At 38.0% G+C, this 19247-nt stretch overlaps 1 protein-coding gene across 1 annotated transcript; it reads left to right on the top strand.

The window, feature by feature from the left end:
- Window positions 1–14000: 14000 nt before the first annotated feature.
- Window positions 14001–17338, top strand: LOC121873397. The gene is made up of 2 exons (XM_042376940.1): window positions 14001–14150; window positions 16070–17338. The coding sequence occupies exon 2, from the start codon at window positions 16208–16210 to the stop codon at window positions 16724–16726; it is 519 nt and encodes a 172-aa protein (XP_042232874.1). The 5' UTR covers window positions 14001–14150; window positions 16070–16207; the 3' UTR covers window positions 16727–17338.
- The last annotated feature ends 1909 nt before the right edge of the window (window positions 17339–19247 follow it).

Below are 19247 nucleotides of genomic sequence, written 5' to 3'. Positions count from 1 at the left end.
GTGAATGACCTGGTGTGACCACAAACTTCAACTTCCCAATCATCAACCTGACACAGTGACTTCCCTTTTCTCACAACAATTAAACTATGACTCAACATGCTTCCATCAATAACCATGGAGTTGTGAACAGTGAACCAGGAAAAGGAAGCTCATATTAGGAGGTTACATCTATGTGAAGCACAGATTGGCTCAAGTGGCTACGAGTGCAATATGTGCTGGCAATATAACTGAAAAGTCAAGGTTAAGGTTTGTAGAAAGATATTTGGATACGATACATGACACTCATGCCGTTGACACAGTGCCAACAAGTGTTAAGAGTCAAATAAGAAATAAAAGAAGGGCCACAGGCACCCAAGAGAATTCGTAACAAATCACCCTGCAAGTAGATGAGAATACTGTAAAGTGTCACAACACAACTACCAACAACCAGACATATTAGATGTGCTATACAATGCTGCAGACAACCTACTGATGCCCTCAACCCATTCTACTTGACCATGCTCAAGTAGTGAGTCTCTGTGACAATGGTCCAGGTGACTGCCGCATGCTGATATTTTCCACAGAAATCAATATGAAGTTACTGTACAGTTCTAGACAATTAGCTGTCTGGTTTAGCCAATGGCACATTTAAGGTTTTACCATACTTATCCTACCAGCTATACACAATCTATTCCCTGACACCAAAGGTTCTGCCATGTGTTTGTGAACTATTCGAAACAAGCAGACCCACATCCAAAGATCTTCTCTGATAACTCTTCACCATCAACCCCATGCTAAACCCTCAGAAGATCCTCATTGATTAAAACAAGCTGCCAGGAATATCAATGTAGATGTTTTCTTTTAGCTTAAGAGTTAAAGAATGCAGCAGCAATGAAGAGTCAGCTACCAAGACAACAAATATTTTAAGTTCTGAGAACCACAATTTATTTGACTTTTTGTGATGAATAGCTCATAACTTAGATACAAGAGGGTAAACAAATGTAATTGCCTTATGGTACATTGCATGTACTGTACTTAGGTTGTAAAGTTTGCATGCTTACCATTTTAATACAGTAATATCTCCGTTGCCGGAACAATTGGTACAGAGCACTTCTGGGAATGAGAGATCAAACGAGACGACTCTCTTAAAGCTGGAAAAATCCCCGAAATTTCTGGGTATGGTAACAAAAAATGATCTCAGAAGTTCCAGATTTTGTCCATTACATCATCTCTCAAACCTGAAAAATATCCCATCCCCCGAAATTTCCGGTATGGGAAAAATTTTCTGAATTTCTGAAAAAGCGCCTGACTTTCATCTTTCAAACGGAATAAACTCCCCATCTCCGAAGTTTCAGGTATCAGAAAAATTTTTCTGGAGTTTTCCAGAGGTTTTGTTCTTGAAAATCGCTTCACAAAGCCGAATTTTCAGGAAAATCACAGCTTTGGGAACAATTTTCCAAGAAAATTTCAATCCGCTATCGGAGAGTTCCGGCTTGAGGATTCAGCAACAGAGATATTACTATTTTTTTTCCAATACACAATATTTACTTTGAAGCCTATGCTATTTTCCCTACAAAACAGTTTTACTGTATATGATTCAATCTTCTATAAAAAAAATACAAGAAATATGTGTTATCTTCCTATTTAAATCATTTTATTACCCGATATAAGAACACGATATTTGGCTGCAGGGGTCAATTTACTGCAGGGGTAGTTGTCCATTGCCATCTGGTTAACCCTTGCTACTTCACACAACTTTAAAATCATTGTCTAAATGCTGGAGTGCCTGGAGCTGAGAACCTACATCCAGTCTGAAGCCCAAAGCCTTGAGGCGCCCAAGGGTCTTCTAAATGCCGCTTGCCCTCTCCATTGGTACATGTTCTTCTGCACTCGAGCAGCCATGTTAAGGCTCTCCAGCACATTAATATATCATACACTCGCCACGCCAGTGCCCAACATAGATGCTACTTCATCAATGACTAGACGTCGAGGAGTCTCCAAAATAGAGACTTCCATTGAAACTGCTCTAAGAACCTTGACAGTGGAGAAAAAGAATTATCATAATTTTACCTAATATATGTCAAATAACTAACAGATCATAATACATAATTTATACATAATATATACAAGTAATATGACTGACAGGTTATGATACAAAATCTTTTATCAATACTGTACTGTACTAGTGATCTATAAATATATTACTCAACATACTTTTCACTTAAAAGACCCAAAGATTTATCCTTCCGAGAGCCCCTCTGATGAACGATTAGTACTGGTTTCATCCACTGACGGAATGGCCCATGCCCTATAACAAGGTTACCTGGGGAGCTTGGTCTCGGTAATCACTACTTGTGGGTGTTTATGGAAGGGTACTAGTGGACCTGTTTAACGACTCTGACTTTGTCCCAAACAATCACTGTTGTACCTCCAAGGCTTGACAAGTTTTTAGTGGCACTACTGGATGTGACACAAGTTTGTACAAATGAGGGGCTTTGAGTCATTTTACTGACACTTTGGTTCTGGAACAATACTTTTTACTTGTCAAAGATTCTTCCATTGATGCAATATGAGTTAACAACTTTAAATTACTCATAGGAGTTGGTGGACTCCTCCCTGATCCACCATTTGTTAGATAAGGAGAAACTCCATCCCCATTAGGGGTCTGTGCTTCTGTCCCTGGTGAAGGATAAGAGTAGGACTTCCCATTACTGCCTCTTCCAATAACACCTTTTGATCTGAAAGTAAAGTTAAATTATTATTTCCAAATTGTATGAATTTTCTGACAACATACGCATTTATCTCACATTCAAAGGCTTAATCATTTTTCACATGTTTTGGAGAACCATAGCTCAAAATTAGTGTTATGAGCACCAATGAACATGAGTATACAGTAGGTATACTGTACAAACATTTTCTGCTCATACTGAAGTTTGATGTTAAAACAGGTTATCTATTAGACTGAAAATTCAATACTGTACAATACTATATGTAAGCATGTAACATGAATTTTTCTTCCATATTCCAAAACTCATTCCATACTTTTTGGATCCCATTACTGTATTTCCATAACTCAAGGTATGCCTATATTATGTCCAATCACTTTGTTGAATGATTTGCTTGGAGTATTTTAGTTTTCAGGACATATTACATGTATATACACTATAACCTGTCTAATTCAACAATTTGAAGCTCTTTTCTTGTTGAATTACCCAAAAGGTCCAAATTATCCAGTGTTATACTTTTGGTCAGCTTAATTCAGACATCTTTGTTGGGATAGTGATTGTTTTTTCAGCAACTCTAAGTGGGTAAATCAGACAGTATAAAAAAGATAACCCAATTCTGATATTTGTTAAGAATCAGAGATTTAATTTATTCACAGATTAACAAGACATAAGTTAAATGGGAAATTATACAAAAATAATTGTTTTGATTGCATAATTCCCAGACATCTGACCTAGTTCAGTAGAGGCACTGTGCAGCAGACATGCATCTCGGCAATTAGCACCCAGTTTGTATTTATTTCTTACCTTATATCTGCATTTACTTAAGGAAAATGATTAGATATACAGGGAATGGGAAAATTAAATTTTCCTACAGACAAGATGATTGGTACATGTCTCCCACCTGTAGAAGAACATTCAGACAAAGCATCCCTCTATGCAGTGGGTCTGAACCTTTATGGTTGACATACCTCTTAGTTTTAGTGTGACTCAAGTAATTTTCATAATTTTAAAAACTTTGCACTGTACTGTATACATTACAGTACTATCATAAAAATAATGGTACTTATTGAACATACACTGGACAGCACCAAAATACTGTGGTTCCTCAAATCTATATCATGTACCCCTGGCAAGATTTGCATACTCCCAGGGTCCATTGTTCAGAACTACTGCTCTAGGGCTATGCCTGAGGCCACAAAGCTTCAACAGAATGGATGCATGGGTAAATCCAACAACTTTAATGTTATTCAGACAATAGGTCTTGGTGTGGAAAAATACTGAGTAATTCAACATCAAAAAAAATTTCTAAATTAGTGGAAAATCAGGGGGTTCTGTGTACAGTACATGAATATGAAGTGTTAATCAAGCTACTCAAACTTTAAATATAATGTACTATTTTGATTGGTGACCACCAAATAAAATGTATTGAGCTTATGATCTTTTGGCATGATTAGAATTTTAGTAGAAAGATGCCAAACTATTTCAACAAAAATCATACTAATACAATAAGGAGTGTAAAACACATGAATGAAAAATCAAAACAAAAGTATCTCTAGAGATATCTTTAATTATTTCTTCAGATAATTGAACTTGTACAACTAACCCTGAGTGGTGACTGCAGATGCCAAACCCCCGACTTTGTTTTTGGAGTATTGAGGGTTGAGCTGTGAAGAGCGTTGAAGTGGTGAATTTAACTTCTCCGGTGATATGTTAATAGTATTATCATCTAAACACAGATCTGGCCTTTTTGGTGTCAGAGGAGTAACTAACTCTGTGGACAGGAATAAATAATAATTCTGATCTTAACAAATTATTAATAAACTCGATAAAAAGCTTATGATCCTCCTTTAATCAAATTCAGTAAACAACTGACAATCCAGATAAACTGTTGGAAAATTAGTCTTAAAGATTTAAATTCCAAGAATATCCCAAGGATGTTTGGGACATGAAAATCATTTGTAGCCATTTTAAGTATAGTACTAAACATCTAAGGTCATTTCATCGAAATTTATATTAACCAGTAACATACCCTAACCTAACAATAACCTATTAAAACAAAAAAAAATTAAGAACTAAGCAGTTTACACCCTCTGAGGCATAGCTAGTGATGTAGTGGCTAATCCAGTTCTACTGGTGGAGCATCATCTGCACTTTTAATATGAATTTTTGCAACATTTGTTCACTTTCACCAAGCTCTACCTACCACTTGCACTTTCCATTCCCAGTGAGACAATATTGAAGTTTGTGCATAAAGATCACACTGAAGGCATACAATAGCTAGAGTATATGACCAAAAACAGATATAAACAAAAGAATTTAGGTGTGTAACTTTGGTGAAAATATGACAAACATGTTCTCATAACTGAAAAACTATGCACCTGACACACAGATTCAAAGTGAATACCCAAAGAATGACCAAGCATAGCATGGAGATTATAGCACTTATATTAACTAGAAACATACACTTAGCACTCAAAAATGAAAATAAAATATTTCTTTCCCCAATTTTTAACCTTAAATCTACCTCCAAAGTAGTATGACTGGTAATCAATTCGATGCTATTCTTGGTCTTTCATGTTTTATTCATTCTACTTATTTTGTGGAGTTGTAACTGAATTTGTTTATCTTTTCATCATTAGCAGGGTTGACATCATGATGCAAACATGCTGGTGGCAGACACTGGTTCATTTAAGTTTCTCTGCTAATAGTCATGTTTTAATCTAGAATATCAAGGGTTTGCTCTACTGTATTTATGAATTCTGTTTTCTGCTACAGTATAATAAAGTGAAGTCTACATTCCTCACAAATAAATTTGAGCTAATTTACATTCAAATGATACAGAACCACTGGTGAATGATGATGGTTACAGTATCCAACATTCTGTAAAGTCTCACTGTATCAATATATCACCTCTCATTTTACCTTCCTTGGGTCTGCACTGAAGACTGCATCAGCAGCAAATGTGAGAAGGTCCATGTTACCCTCTGATCATCACTCCTGAAAGAAAAACATGAATTATTCTGAAGCATCCAAAGGATAATTACAAACCTGGGAATGTTTATACTGAAAAATTCAATTAGTGCATTATATTAAATTTGAAGACAGGTGTGAAATAGTATCTTAAAGAGCCAAAGATGGGAAACTTACCAGCCCCAAAATATGGAGTGAAAAAATTTGGAACAGTACCAACATATTTAGCTGTTACTAAGTCCAAGAGAAAGGCTCTAAGATATTACATCTCAATTAACCTTTGATATAAAATGCAATGCCACGCCTACATTCAAGAACCCTCCCCTCAAAAATCATACTGCCTGATGTACAAGTAAACTTGTACAAATTAGTAAATCTTAAAAAGGCCCACTTTACCTACATAAAGATTGCCTTACTGCAAACATGATATTTAGGTTCAAATGAAACAGTCTCAAGAGGAATTCAGGAAAGTTTGGATAATTCCAATGATCCAACCCATACCCTCAATGGCTGAGAAAAAGTAGCTACAACAGGAGTTGGTGCATGTATGTTGCATGTAATTGGGAAGTGTTGTATTATCCACAGTTAAACAGTAATGTGGGAACATGTGTTTTTTGTTTTTTAAACGGGCATTAGCCCAACCGGGCACAGGTCACTGACCCACATCAGGCCTGGGGGCGAAAATGCAATAATAATAATAATAATAATAATAATAATAATAATAATAATAATAATAATATAATAATAATAATAATAATAATAATAATAAAATTAATAATCAATAAAAATATAATAAAAATACAAATAAATTGATGAAAAAATACAAACAAATTGATGATGATAATAATAATAATAACCATAAAAATACGAAAATTATAAAAAATGAAGAGTGAGAAATGATACACATTAGTATGTTGTGTTGTCAATGGTAAGAGAACAATTGAGACCCTACATTGTGTGTAAATGAGGCAGAAAGTCAGATCAACAACCTGGGACTTGGTCATACATTTTGTGATGCCATATGGCAGCAGGGTCTACCATTAGACAACACATTATGCTTCCAATATCTTCCCAGGCGGTAGTACTCCCTGTTTGGTAGCTGCCTACTACCTATTAGGACAAAGGCCCCTAAGAAAATAATACTAACAATTCTTAAAATAATTATTTTTATTCTTTATCATTTAGAGTTTAAGAATACCTCTGACATGTAAATATTACATAAGACTGCAATACCTAACCTAATCTAACCTATTTTACAACTTTAACTGAGGGGGTTTAGTCCAGGTTTTTTGTCCTAGAGGGCTTTGTCTGGATCCCGAACAAGCAGTAGCCAAAATCAAATGCCTTTTCAACCAAGAGCCTCATTTACAAATACTGTACCCAGTCATCTAAGAAGAGGTCAAGCCCAGTAAACTCACTCTCCCTCACCCTGTAGATATTAACTCAACCAATGACTCAGAAATGATGGCAGGTGACACTAAGCCACCCAGGACAGGAGTCTGACTCAGTCCAAAGAGCAAATAACATTAAATGTATTTTATGTTTTCATTTATAATGTGTCATATACGTATTTTCTTATGCATCTGTGGCTGATTTATGCCATATACTGTAGTAGTTTGGAAAAGGATTTCCCATCATAGGGATTTCAGAGTGCATTGAGACATATATATATATATATATATATATATATATATATATATATATATATATATATATATATATATATATATATATATATATATATATATATATATATATATATATATATATATATATATATATATATATATATATATATATATATTATGTATATATATATATACACACACACACACACACACACACACACACACACACACACACACACACATACGCACATACACACACATACACACACAATAATGCACACACACACACACACACACACACACACACATGCATATATATATATATATATATATATATATATATATATATATATATATATATATATATATATATTATGTATATATATGCATATATATATATATATATATATATATATATATATATATATATATATATATATATATATATATATATATATATATATATATATATATATATATATATATATATATATATTAAACATACAGTACCGTAGTGCATTATGAATAGTTCTGGTGAAACAGGTTTTTATCTGAGAATATTTTGATCTGGTGTTGTCTTTAGTTCAGGTCAACCTAATACAAAGTTCGTCTGTGGAGATTTCAGCTGCACTGCAACCACAGGTAAAAGATCAAGGTAACCAAGCAGTAGTAAATTCTTGGACTGGGTGAACCAGCCAGCCATTTTGACGTTTGGGTAGCTGTCATCTATACAACCACAGCATTTTTAGCCAAAAACAATATTCACCATTCAACCATAAACACTGCCTATTCTTTTACAAAAATATATGTAAAATTAAAAATAAAATAATGTACATTATAATTGATTTTTACTTGCATGGACTTGCAATTTGCAGTTGTTATACCGGTGACTCAATTATGGGATAATTGTCAAGGAAAAAATAAAGTACCCATATTTTCTCAATGATCACTACTGTCTTTAATTATATAAAAAGAAGAGTAGCGACAAAGAGCGTCTTAACACTATTCGTATATTTTCATTTTAAAATTCAAGTTGACCCAACAAATTATAAAATTTTAGGAAATATAATTTCCTTTCCAATATTAGTTTTAGTAAATCAATTTAAAATGTGAATGCAGTAAAGTCAGGAGACGCCTGTATTTCTATAGAGAACTAATGATAATACCTAGAATTTGGAAAATTTATGTAAGTTATTATGGAATGGCCGTTACCTGCACCCCAGAACTCACTCCAGTTAATTTATCCAGTACAGTATATTTCTTCTCGTCCACTTATAACAGCTCTTACTAACCTTCACTAATGTCTTGACATAAGTAGATGTATTGCAACCAAAATATTGCCACAGAGAGATCCCTTAATCGAGAAATCTACACCAATATTTGAGCAATACCTCTGCCAGTCACCTTGAGTTGATCTTCTGAATTTACGCGCGAATGATGTCAGCCTCAGACGTCACAGACTAAAACAGCTGAGCAGCGGCCGCCGCCACTCACTGTCACCTCTACTATTACTTCATGATAAAATTAATTAAGCAATAAACACTTAGTGTTAATTTCATGTGGAATTTAATAAATTACTAATGAAATATTATATTGTAATGAAATTAATTCAAAACACACATAAAGATCACGTAAAAACAGATAAGATAAAAACAGTAGCGGCGTCAACACTACTAAATATTGCCACAACATTTTATTTTATGTTTCGTCATAATTGTGAGAGAACACATTCTTATAATATGAAAATATATATCATATCATACACACTTTAAAGTATATATCTAAAACGACTGTAAACCATAATCCATGTGTCCTCTCACTGGAAATTGTCAGTCCTCCCCAAGTTTAACTCAACTAAAGAATTATGCGATAATTTATAATCCATCTAGCATTAATGCCAAACGATATTATCAACACATAATTTATTCATCATCCTTTGATTTTGGACGTGAAGATATATTTGCACATTATTTCATATACATCTGAAATTCCCACAAGGGAATGTCCTAGGACCATTGCTCTTCCTGTGTTATGTTGAAGACTGGCAGTCGGCTACTCAGCGACAAACAGCGTTTGTAGGGGAGAAATCCACTACAATATAAACGGCATATCAAATCTCATTTTTTTCTTCTGTGTGGTAATGACCCCATCTCAACTATAACCTCAGTGTAATACCTTGGGCTAACTCTTGACTCTTATTTGTCTGGTGAATTAATCTTAGAACCCCTGAAGATCCTGTTTTGTAAATGCCTGAATGAACAAAAGGTCCCCAGTGAATGTAAAGTGGTTTAGGTGAGTCCTATCTTCAAGAAGGGCGACCGTCACTCTACGAACAACTATAGACCGGTGAGCCTGACCAGCATAATATGTAAAGTACTTGAGAGAATTATCAGAGATGCCGCAATGGAACATCTACTACGAAACAACCTTGTAAAGGATTGCCAACACAGTTTTATGCCGGGGCGCTCCTGCTTAACACAATTGCTCAAGGCATTGGATATTTGGACTCATTGTGGAACGGGGTGGTAATATCGACAATATTTACCTAGATTTTGCCAAGGCTTTCGACAGTGTACCAACCCACGAAAGGCTGAAAATCAAACTGGAAGGGTAAGGAATTCGGGGAAATGCCCTAGCGTGGATAGAAGACTTTCTACATGACCGCAAGCAGTGTGTGGTGATTAATGGCAGGAAATCATCATTCGTACCTGTCACAAGCGGGGTACTACAGGGCAGTGTATTGGGCCCTCTGCTGTTTGTTTGTTTCATAAATGACATGCCTGACGTTGTACACTCCTCCATACAAATGTTTGCCGATGACCCCAAGTTATTTAGGGAAATCAAGAACCAAGCGGATTGTGAAGAGCTGCAGAAGGACCTCTGTGGGCTCCAAGAATGGTCGAAGAAATGGCTGCTGAGATTTAATGTCGCGAAGTGTAAGAGGATGCACCTGGGGCGTACCAACGGTAAGGAGGCGTATCATATGTCCCAACGGGATGAAGAAACTGCACTATTTGAGACTGAATGTGAGAAGGACCTAGGTGTGTATGTTGACAGTGAGCTGAAGTTCTCGGGCCATTGCGAGAAGATGGTAAATCAGGCAAATAAATTATTGGGTCTTATAAGAAGGTCGTTCAGATATCTAGACGGTCCGTCCCTCGTTACGATCTTCAAGAGTGAAGTGCTTCCCCATCTGGAGTACTGTCACCCTATCTGGTCCCCGAGATATGCTAGGGACTGTCAGTTGGTTAAAAATGTTCAAAGGAGGGCACCGAGCGTGAGCTCTTTCAAGACAATACTTGACCAACACTGGAGCGGGTTCAGGTACATTCAGGAGCCGGTGCATGCCCAGTACTTGCCAACAGTGCGTAACAGAGACGTGACCGATTGCCCAAGCGACTAACGAGCCGATCAGTGGTGAAGTGGATAAAAGTAAAAGTATAAAAATGCTAAATGCTTCTCAGCCGATACCTATAGGTTAGGTTCCTTTGCTTGGCGCTCATACAATATGTCACTTGGACTATTCCTGCTCGTCATGTTACTCTAGGACCCTAATGTAAAAGCTAAAATCCAAACTCCAAATTATTTTAAACAAGGCGGTGAGGTTCACTCTTGACAAGAAAGCAAGAAATTACATTGGTCACGAAGTTCTTCAATCAATTCTTTCGAAAATAGTGACCACACCTACTAAAACACGTATCATGACTGGAAAAAGAACAATGCAAGGCGATTAAAATTATTATTGAAATAAGTCATCTTGCGTACCCAAGTATACTGAGAGCCTTGGGACTGACAATTCCTCAGACAAGACACAACAGGGTGAACCTCTTTATGCAATAAATGTGCATAGATAACCCACATATACCTGTATATATAGGTACCACTGTCTATATGTTGACAGAGGCTATTACATCCATTTGGGTATTTGGTGGTGATCTGATAGTACAAAACAAAAGCAAGCTGACAGTAGGTGTGTGCTATAGGGCCGACTCAGCTTCGGGGGAGGAAGTAACAGATCTTCATAGAGTCATCCAGAGAGCATCCAGAGCACTAGCCCTCATCATGGGAGATTTTCATCACGAGACGATTGGCTGGATGAAGAGGGAGAAGAATTCCTTGATCACATTCTTTTCTTCTTTTTTTTCTTTTATCCTCTTCACCACTGATCGGCTCGTTTGCCGCTTGGGCGATCGGTCACGTCTCTGTTACGCACTGTTGGCAAGTAATGGGCATGCACTGCCTCCTGAATGTAGTTGAACCCGCTCCAGTGTTGGTCAAGTCTGGTCTTGAAAGAGCTCACACTCGGTGCCGTCACAACACTTTCTGGTAGATTGTTCCAAGAGTTCACAACTCTCACTCCGAAAAAGTTTGCCCTCATGGTTTTCTGGACTTGCGGCTTCTTCGATCTTGAGCTGTGACCCCTTGTGGGGCGAGTGTCCACCAGCTCCAAGTAAGGACACTCGACTGAGTAGTGCCCTTGAGATGTTTATACACCTTAATTAGGTCACCCCTTGCCCGTCTGTAGTATAAGCTAGGCAAGTTCAGGCGTTCCAATCTCTCAGGGTAGATGAGGTGCCGAAGTGCAGGCACCAGTTTGGTGGCCCTCCTTTGAACATTTTCAACCAACTGATAGTCACTAGCATATCTCGGGGGCCAGAAGGGGTGACAGTACTCCAGATGGGGAAGCACTTCACTCTTAAAGATCGTTACGAGGGACAGACCGTCTAGATATCTGAACGACCTTCTTATAAGACCCAATAATTTATTTGCCTGATTTACCTTCTTCTTGCAATGGCCCGAGAACTTCAGCTCATTGTCAACATACACACCTACTGTAGGTCCTTCTCACATTAAGTCTCAAATAGTGCAGTTTCTTCATCCCGTTGGAACATATGATACGCCTCCTTACCGTTGGTACGCCCCAGGTGCATCCTCTTACACTTTGTGACATACTACTAAATGCACTTATCTCCTCTAGTATATACTCGTTCCTTACTACTTCTCTTTATCCTATGATGTTAGGAGGTATTTCATTAGCGAAAGATGAGCACATCATTGCAAAGAAGAAACTCACGTAGGCGAACCTCTCAGCTGACAGTGTAAACTTTTACTTTACTTTACTTTTATCCTCTTCACCTCTGATCGGCTCGTTAGCCGCTTGGGCGATCGGTCACGTCTCTGTTACGCACTGTTGGCAAGTACTGGGCTTTAAGAGTCTCGATTGTTATTTCAAATTTATAAAATCAAATTGATGACATAAAATGTGTTAACTAAATTGAGTACACAGTGTATAGAAGGATTCTCTACTTTAATATACCCCCTAAATGGTGTTACTCCTTTAGGCATCTAATCAAGGGAGTCAGTGCAATTTTAATGGTATAACTGGGCAATTCTTTATATTTTAACTTTAACATGATTGTTTTTTGTATTGCGAGGAATATTATGGTTCCCTTCGCATATAAACAACCGGTATATATAATAAATATACCAGTGGTGGTTGGTAGCTTCACTCACCAGAGAAACGTGGAAAATATATGGTACTTATTTTTAGGAATTAACAAGTAAATAATTACTTCTTATGCTAAATTCATAGAATTATTCATATTTTCAAATTCATATTAAAGTTTGCGTATACGCTAAGGAGCTCTACATTATTGTACTTGAGAATCTTTTTTGTCTATTGATACTAAACAGAGCTTTGATTCGGATTCACTGTCCAGGAGTGTCCTACACTCACACCTCAAAGGAAGACTCACCTTTCCTTCAGATAATCAGAGCCGTAGTTACCAGATAACGGGGGCCAGTTTACAGGTTGCCCCGGATGCTAACAGTTGGATTGTTGCAGTATACTTATATTTTCAAGCAACATACATACACACACACATATAAATTCACACTTCTAATTCACCTCCCAGTGATGAGTGAGTCTTGTGCCGTGGAGCCGCGTCGCGAGCTGTCCAGTAAAACCTGCCTCGACCAATAAAGAAGTGCTGTTTTACAGAGATTCTAATTCGACCCGAACCTAATGGTTTTCAAAATCAATGAACCTCGAATATATATGAATTAACCTTTCGAGTACCTGCTACTAATAAATGAACTGATGGCATTTTTTATACTTTAGAATCTTAAGTATAGATTAAAAGGTAACATCAACTTATGAACACCTGTGGCGAGCTTTAATCTATTCGAACTTTAACTAGAAACATCAACTCACACAAGCTTCGTTGTTCCAATATTTCGACTTTGATATCCGTTCCAAATTTGATAATTAACATTTTATCCTCGGTATTTGTCCAGCCACTTATAATAATGTACAAACTTGATATTATTAAACATTACAGTAACTTGAGTGAAAATCAACTGACTTCGCATTTCAGTTCCTTTTAACTTTTCTTCAGTTTTAACATCGCCGAATACATATCTAAACCTGAAGAATAAACTTTAAACTCTACAGTGATTTTTTGCTCGAACTTCCAACATCTTCACCAATTAATAATATTTTTTCGAGGACGTACAGTTTCACGATGAACACTGTCTTATCTTTATCAAACGGTAAACGTCTGTCACTTACACATTTTGCATAAAGTAACTCTGACGTAGATAGCCACAAGGCGCCTTTCGTACTTAATATTCCTGATTTCCCAATCAAGGTTTCACCTTTAGTTCATTCCTTGAGACTCGAATATGAACTATTACGGTCAGTCAGACGTGAGACGAGAGGCGCCGCCAACAGTCCCCGGCCACCAGTCCTGATCCTGACTCTCCTCGCCTCACCGCGCCGCCTCAGTCCTGACCACCTATAATATTCTTGACGCACTGTATAGCCCTGAAGTTCTGTATTTCTGAGGTACTGTATCCTGAAATATTGTACTGCTGAGGTACTGTATCCTTGAAGTACCGCAGTCCTTAAGTACTATTCCGTGCTGTATTTTTTTTGTATTTCCTTTGGTATTGTTGTTTCGAAATGTTGTTGTTGTTTTTCTGGAGGTACTGCTTGTTCCCGATCTTACTGCTTAAGGGTGAACATAAGAATGGAGGAAACTGCAGCGGCCCTATTGGCCCATACTAGACAGTCCCATTTACACCCAGCCCCTATTGCTCATATATCCATCCAACCTATATTTGAAGCTATCCAGCGTATTCGAGTTAACGATGATATTTGGTAACGTGTTCCACTCGTCCACTACTCTATTTCCAAACCAATGTTTACTTATTTCGCGCCTAAATCTAAATTTGTCAAATTTAAAACCATTGTTATGAGTTCACCCCTGGTTGGATAGTTTGAGTACCTTTGAAATGGCCCTTTGTTTAGCCCTGACTTCCGTTTATACACCTCTATCATTATCGCCCCTCGCTCTACGTCTCTCGAGGGAGTGCAAATTAAGATGCTGTAACCTGTCTCTATACTTAAGGTTCCTAATGCTCGGAATTACTCTTGTCAATCTCCTCTTAATTCTTTCCAAGGATTCTATATCCATTCTGTGGTACGGTGACCAGAATTCGACTGCGTAATCCAAGTGAGGTCTCACAAGCGCAAAATATAGTTTTAGGATGACCTCGCTAGTCTTGTAACTAACACTCCTTTATATGAACCCAAGTACTTTATTAGCCTTGTTTCGAGCAAATCCACATTGTTTACTTGGCTTAAGATTCCTACTTATCATTACTCCTAATTCTTTCTCACATTCGGATTTCTCAATAACATCGTTGTTTATCTGGTTTCATCAGAAAATTCCAATATTTTTTCTTTAATGCAGTATTTTACTCAGGCGTTTTCGATTAGTTAAAAGTAATTACTATTGACTTCAGAATATCCCCTAATATCAAGTGCGCATGGCTTCAAAATGGCCTCAAATATGCCCATGATATTGGTTTGATTACAAAAAAATTTCCGGGGGAGCTTACAGCGCCCCCCCCCCAAAAAAAACAGCTGGGTGGGCTCGCTGTCTTCGCCATGTTTCCTCGCCCACAATTTCTTGGACATCCCCCTTTTGATATTCCTGGATCGCCTCTGGTTTCTGTTGGTAGTTTAGAAATCTACAGATTTTTTGTGCGCGCAATGACTCCCCTTCCTGTACAATATCCCTGAGCCAGTGCCTATGCGTCATCTGCGCTTCGATGAAAAAAAAACCCACATTGAACTGCTTGGTTTAAACTGGAACTAATCACTGATCACTGTACTGTATATCCCTCTTGTATGATAAAAAAAATAGTGCAATTAGGATAATGCGCTGATGGTACAGTACGTAAATAGTGATACAGTATTGACAAAATTTTGTTGTATGCATCAGGAGGATACAAATATATTAACTGCAATTATTTTATACATCTAGTGAATAATCGTGGCTGTAAACCAATGTTTAGGGTGGTGTCCCTAAAATGAGACGTTAATTGCGTACACAGTTCAGAATTTACTCAAATAACGTACGCTAGGGTCATCAATATCAAGTAGGATTCTGGGGTAATATTTACATCTCATTTCCGTGAAAATTTATCACTACTTCCGGTAATTTCCCTCGTTATTTTTATAATGTAAATGTATCATTATTTTCGTAATTAATATTCAAGCAGTTGATAGTTAATCAAAGCTTTCCGAAATTTGTCACTGTACTCACTTGTACAGTATCAAACACTGTAAGATTATAATAGATTAAGAAGTTTTTATTTGGAAAGCAAATACTTAATTTGGTTTCATTACTCTATATATCATTTATTCCTTCATCAGCATTACCTGGAATTCCTGATAACAATCTTGTCCTTTTACAGCGTCTCACTGGCATCGTCGGCTGTCGCGTCCATTCTGCCAGTCGACGTCGCCCAGATCTCTTCAGCTCCCCCTGTGTGGTAAGGCGTGAGTCCCGTCGCTACTCCTGTGTGGTACTCTTGGTGAGGCAAGAGTGAAAAATGGATGACCTGCCGTACTTATACGACCTCTTGGCTGGGGTGTTAATGTCGGTGTGGGCCCAGGCTGTGCACGCCGTGGGGTTGCGAGTAAAGGTCGGCCTTGGGGGTGATGATAGGGATGGTTCAGGCGGCGATGCTGGGGGCAGGGCTGGGGCGCGGCCCTCCAGGCCCGGGCTCAGGGTTGGAATCTACAAAATCGGAAGACCCCACCGACATTTTAAGCTGTACAGATATGAGAGAAGCAATAACCCTAAGATGAAGGTGAGAGGAGTGTGGCCCTACTTCCCCGTGGTGACGCTGGGTCACCCCGTCCTCGACTGGTACACGCCAGACAGCCATGACGAGTCCTTTAATACCGTGAGCCTCGACAGTGACAGCAGTGATGACTCCTTCAGCTCCTCGGACCTCACCAGCCTCAGGTCTTCCTCCTTAACATCCGTCACCTCCACAGAGTCCTTCAACCCTGATGTCAACTTCGCCCAGCTCCCCGCGGCCTCCGAGAGTGACTGTAGACCCTAGGTGGGCCAGCCTATAAACTTAGCTGTAGCCGAGAAAATTACAGGAGATAATCTGGGATAATACAGCTGGTGCTGATAAAGCAAGCATTTTACGAGGACATTATAGAAGAAATATTAGGCAAAAAAAACATTAGGAGTTCGGAAAAAGTGCTGCCTTTACTCACCCGGCACACCAGGAGAATAATATCACACTACCTTTAAGCTATATTTATTTTTAAGAAGGAACGATTTTCTAATCACTACCAACCTTATGGTTCTCAATTATCGTGCCTGTTAAATTTAAACTTAATTCAGTGGTGGTTTTAATTCGCCGAAACCGTCAAGTGAAGTTCACCTTTTCGTAAAACCCAAACGATGTTTGCTTTAACCTTACAGGTAATAAACACTTTATCCTCATTATTGTTTGTTGGAGAGATGGAAAACTCAGTCACAGAAGCTGTCTGAAGTAAAGTCGAACGCTTTGAAGTAAAGAACACCGTTTTAGATTACGAGGCAGTTGTAACCTCGAAAACTTATACACCACCGTATGGACAGTCGAAATTTTATTTATTTTTAAACGAAACTAGTTGTGTTGTATTTTTTAAAGATTGTCAAATAAAGAGATTTCATTGAAGTTATTTCGTGTTAGTGAGAGAAAACCCGAAAAGTTTCTTTATACAATAAATAGTTTATTTTTTCGCCTCGGATCATAAATGGCATTTTAGTAAAGTTAGAGGTTAGGCAGTGTAGAGTTCGGCAATACCAAGAGGTCCGTTTATGATGGATTGGACAGTCCCAAGGTTCATTACTAAGGTCAGGTTAGTATGGAGGTCAGGTCAGTACAAAGGTCAGGTCCGTATGGAGGTCAGGTCAGTACTAAGGTCAGGGCAGTACTAAGGTCAGGTCAGTGCTAAAGTTAGAAAGTACCTAGGTAGGGTAGTATTTAGGTCGGTTAGAACTAAGCTTAAATAGTACTAAGGTCAGGTCAGTACCAAAGTTAGGCAGTAAACAAGGTCGGCTGATACCAATATCAGACAGTACGAAGTTCGGCCAGTACCAGGGTTGAACAATACAAGTCAGGTACTGCTAAAATTGGACAGTACCATGGTTGGACAGTACTGAAAGTAGGCAGTAGTAATATCATACCGTACTAAACAAAGGTTGGATAGCACTGTATCAATATCCACCCTAATCATTATTCATTTATTATTGGGATATTTCAAGGTACTCATTAAGCCTTGACCACACACTATATAAACTATTTGGTTAACATATTTTATAATTATTCAGTATTTTGACAATGAGTTTCTCAACATCATTATTCACTACTAAAACGAATTTACCATACTTGAAACGGTATGCAGTACAGAGGTCCGTTGAAGTAATGAAGCAGTGAGGCCGTGTATTGAAGTAATGAAGCAGTGAGGTCAGGTATTGAAGTAATGAAGCAGTGAGGCCAGGTATTGAAGTAATGAAACAGTGAGGCCAGGTATTGAAGTAATGTAGCAGTGAGGCCAGGTATTGAAGTAATGTAGCAGTGAGGCCATGTATTGAAGTAATGAAGCAGTGAGGCCAGGTATTGAAGTAATGAAGCAGTGAGGTCAGGTATTGAAGTAATGAAACAGTGAGGCCAAGTATTGAAGTAATGAAACAGTGAGGTCAGGTATTGAAGTAATGAAGCAGTGAGGCCAGGTATTGAAGTAATGAGGCAGTGAGGCCAGGTATTGAAGTAATGAAGCAGTGAGGCCAGGTATTGAAGTAATGAAACAGTGAGGCCAGGTATTGAAGTAATGAAACAGTGAGGTCAGATATTGAAGTAATGAAGCAGTGAGGCCAGGTATTGAAGTAATGAAACAGTGAGGCCAGGTATTGAAGTAATGAAACAGTGAGGTCAGATATTGAAGTAATGAAGCAGTGAGGCCAGGTATTGAAGTATGAAGCAGTGAGGCCAGGTATTGAAGTTAATGAAGCAGTGAGGCCAGGTATTGAAGTAATGTAGCAAAGAGGCCATGTATTGAAGTAATGAACAGTGAGGCCAGGCATGGAAGTAATGAACAGGAGGCCAGGTATTGAAGTAATGAAGCAGTGAGGCCACAGTATTGAAGTAATGAAGAAAGAGGCCAGGTATTGAAGCAATGGAAGCAGGAGGCCAGGTGAAGTAATGAAACAGTGAGGCCAGGTATTGAAGTAATGTAGCAGGAGGCCAGGTATTGAAGCTAATGTAGCAGTGAGGCCAGGTATTGAAGTAATGTAGCAGTGAGGCCAGGTATTGAAGTAATGTAGCAGTGAGGCCAGGTATTGAAGTAATGAAGCAGTGAGGCCATGTATTGAAGTAATGAAGCAGTGAGGCCATGTATTGAAGTAATGAAGCAGTGAGGCCATGTATTGAAGTAATGTAGCAGTGAGGCCAGGTATTGAAGTAATGAAGCAGTGAGGCCATGTATTGAAGTAATGTAGCAGTGAGGCCAGGTATTGAAGTAATGAAACAGTGAGGCCAGGTATTGAAGTAATGAAGCAGTGAGGTCAGGTATTGAAGTAATGAA

Source organism: Homarus americanus, unplaced genomic scaffold (assembly GCF_018991925.1).
Source record: "Homarus americanus isolate GMGI-L3 unplaced genomic scaffold, GMGI_Hamer_2.0 scaffold51577, whole genome shotgun sequence".
NCBI lineage: Eukaryota > Metazoa > Arthropoda > Malacostraca > Decapoda > Nephropidae > Homarus > Homarus americanus.
Note: the sequence above shows the minus strand (reverse complement) of the source record. Positions and strands in the feature narration are given on the sequence as shown.

What these genes read in the sequence shown, in the direction of transcription:
- LOC121873397 (XM_042376940.1), top strand. Translation starts at nt 16,208, where the DNA reads ATGGATGACCTGCCGTACTTATACGACCTCTTGGCTGGGGTGTTAATG.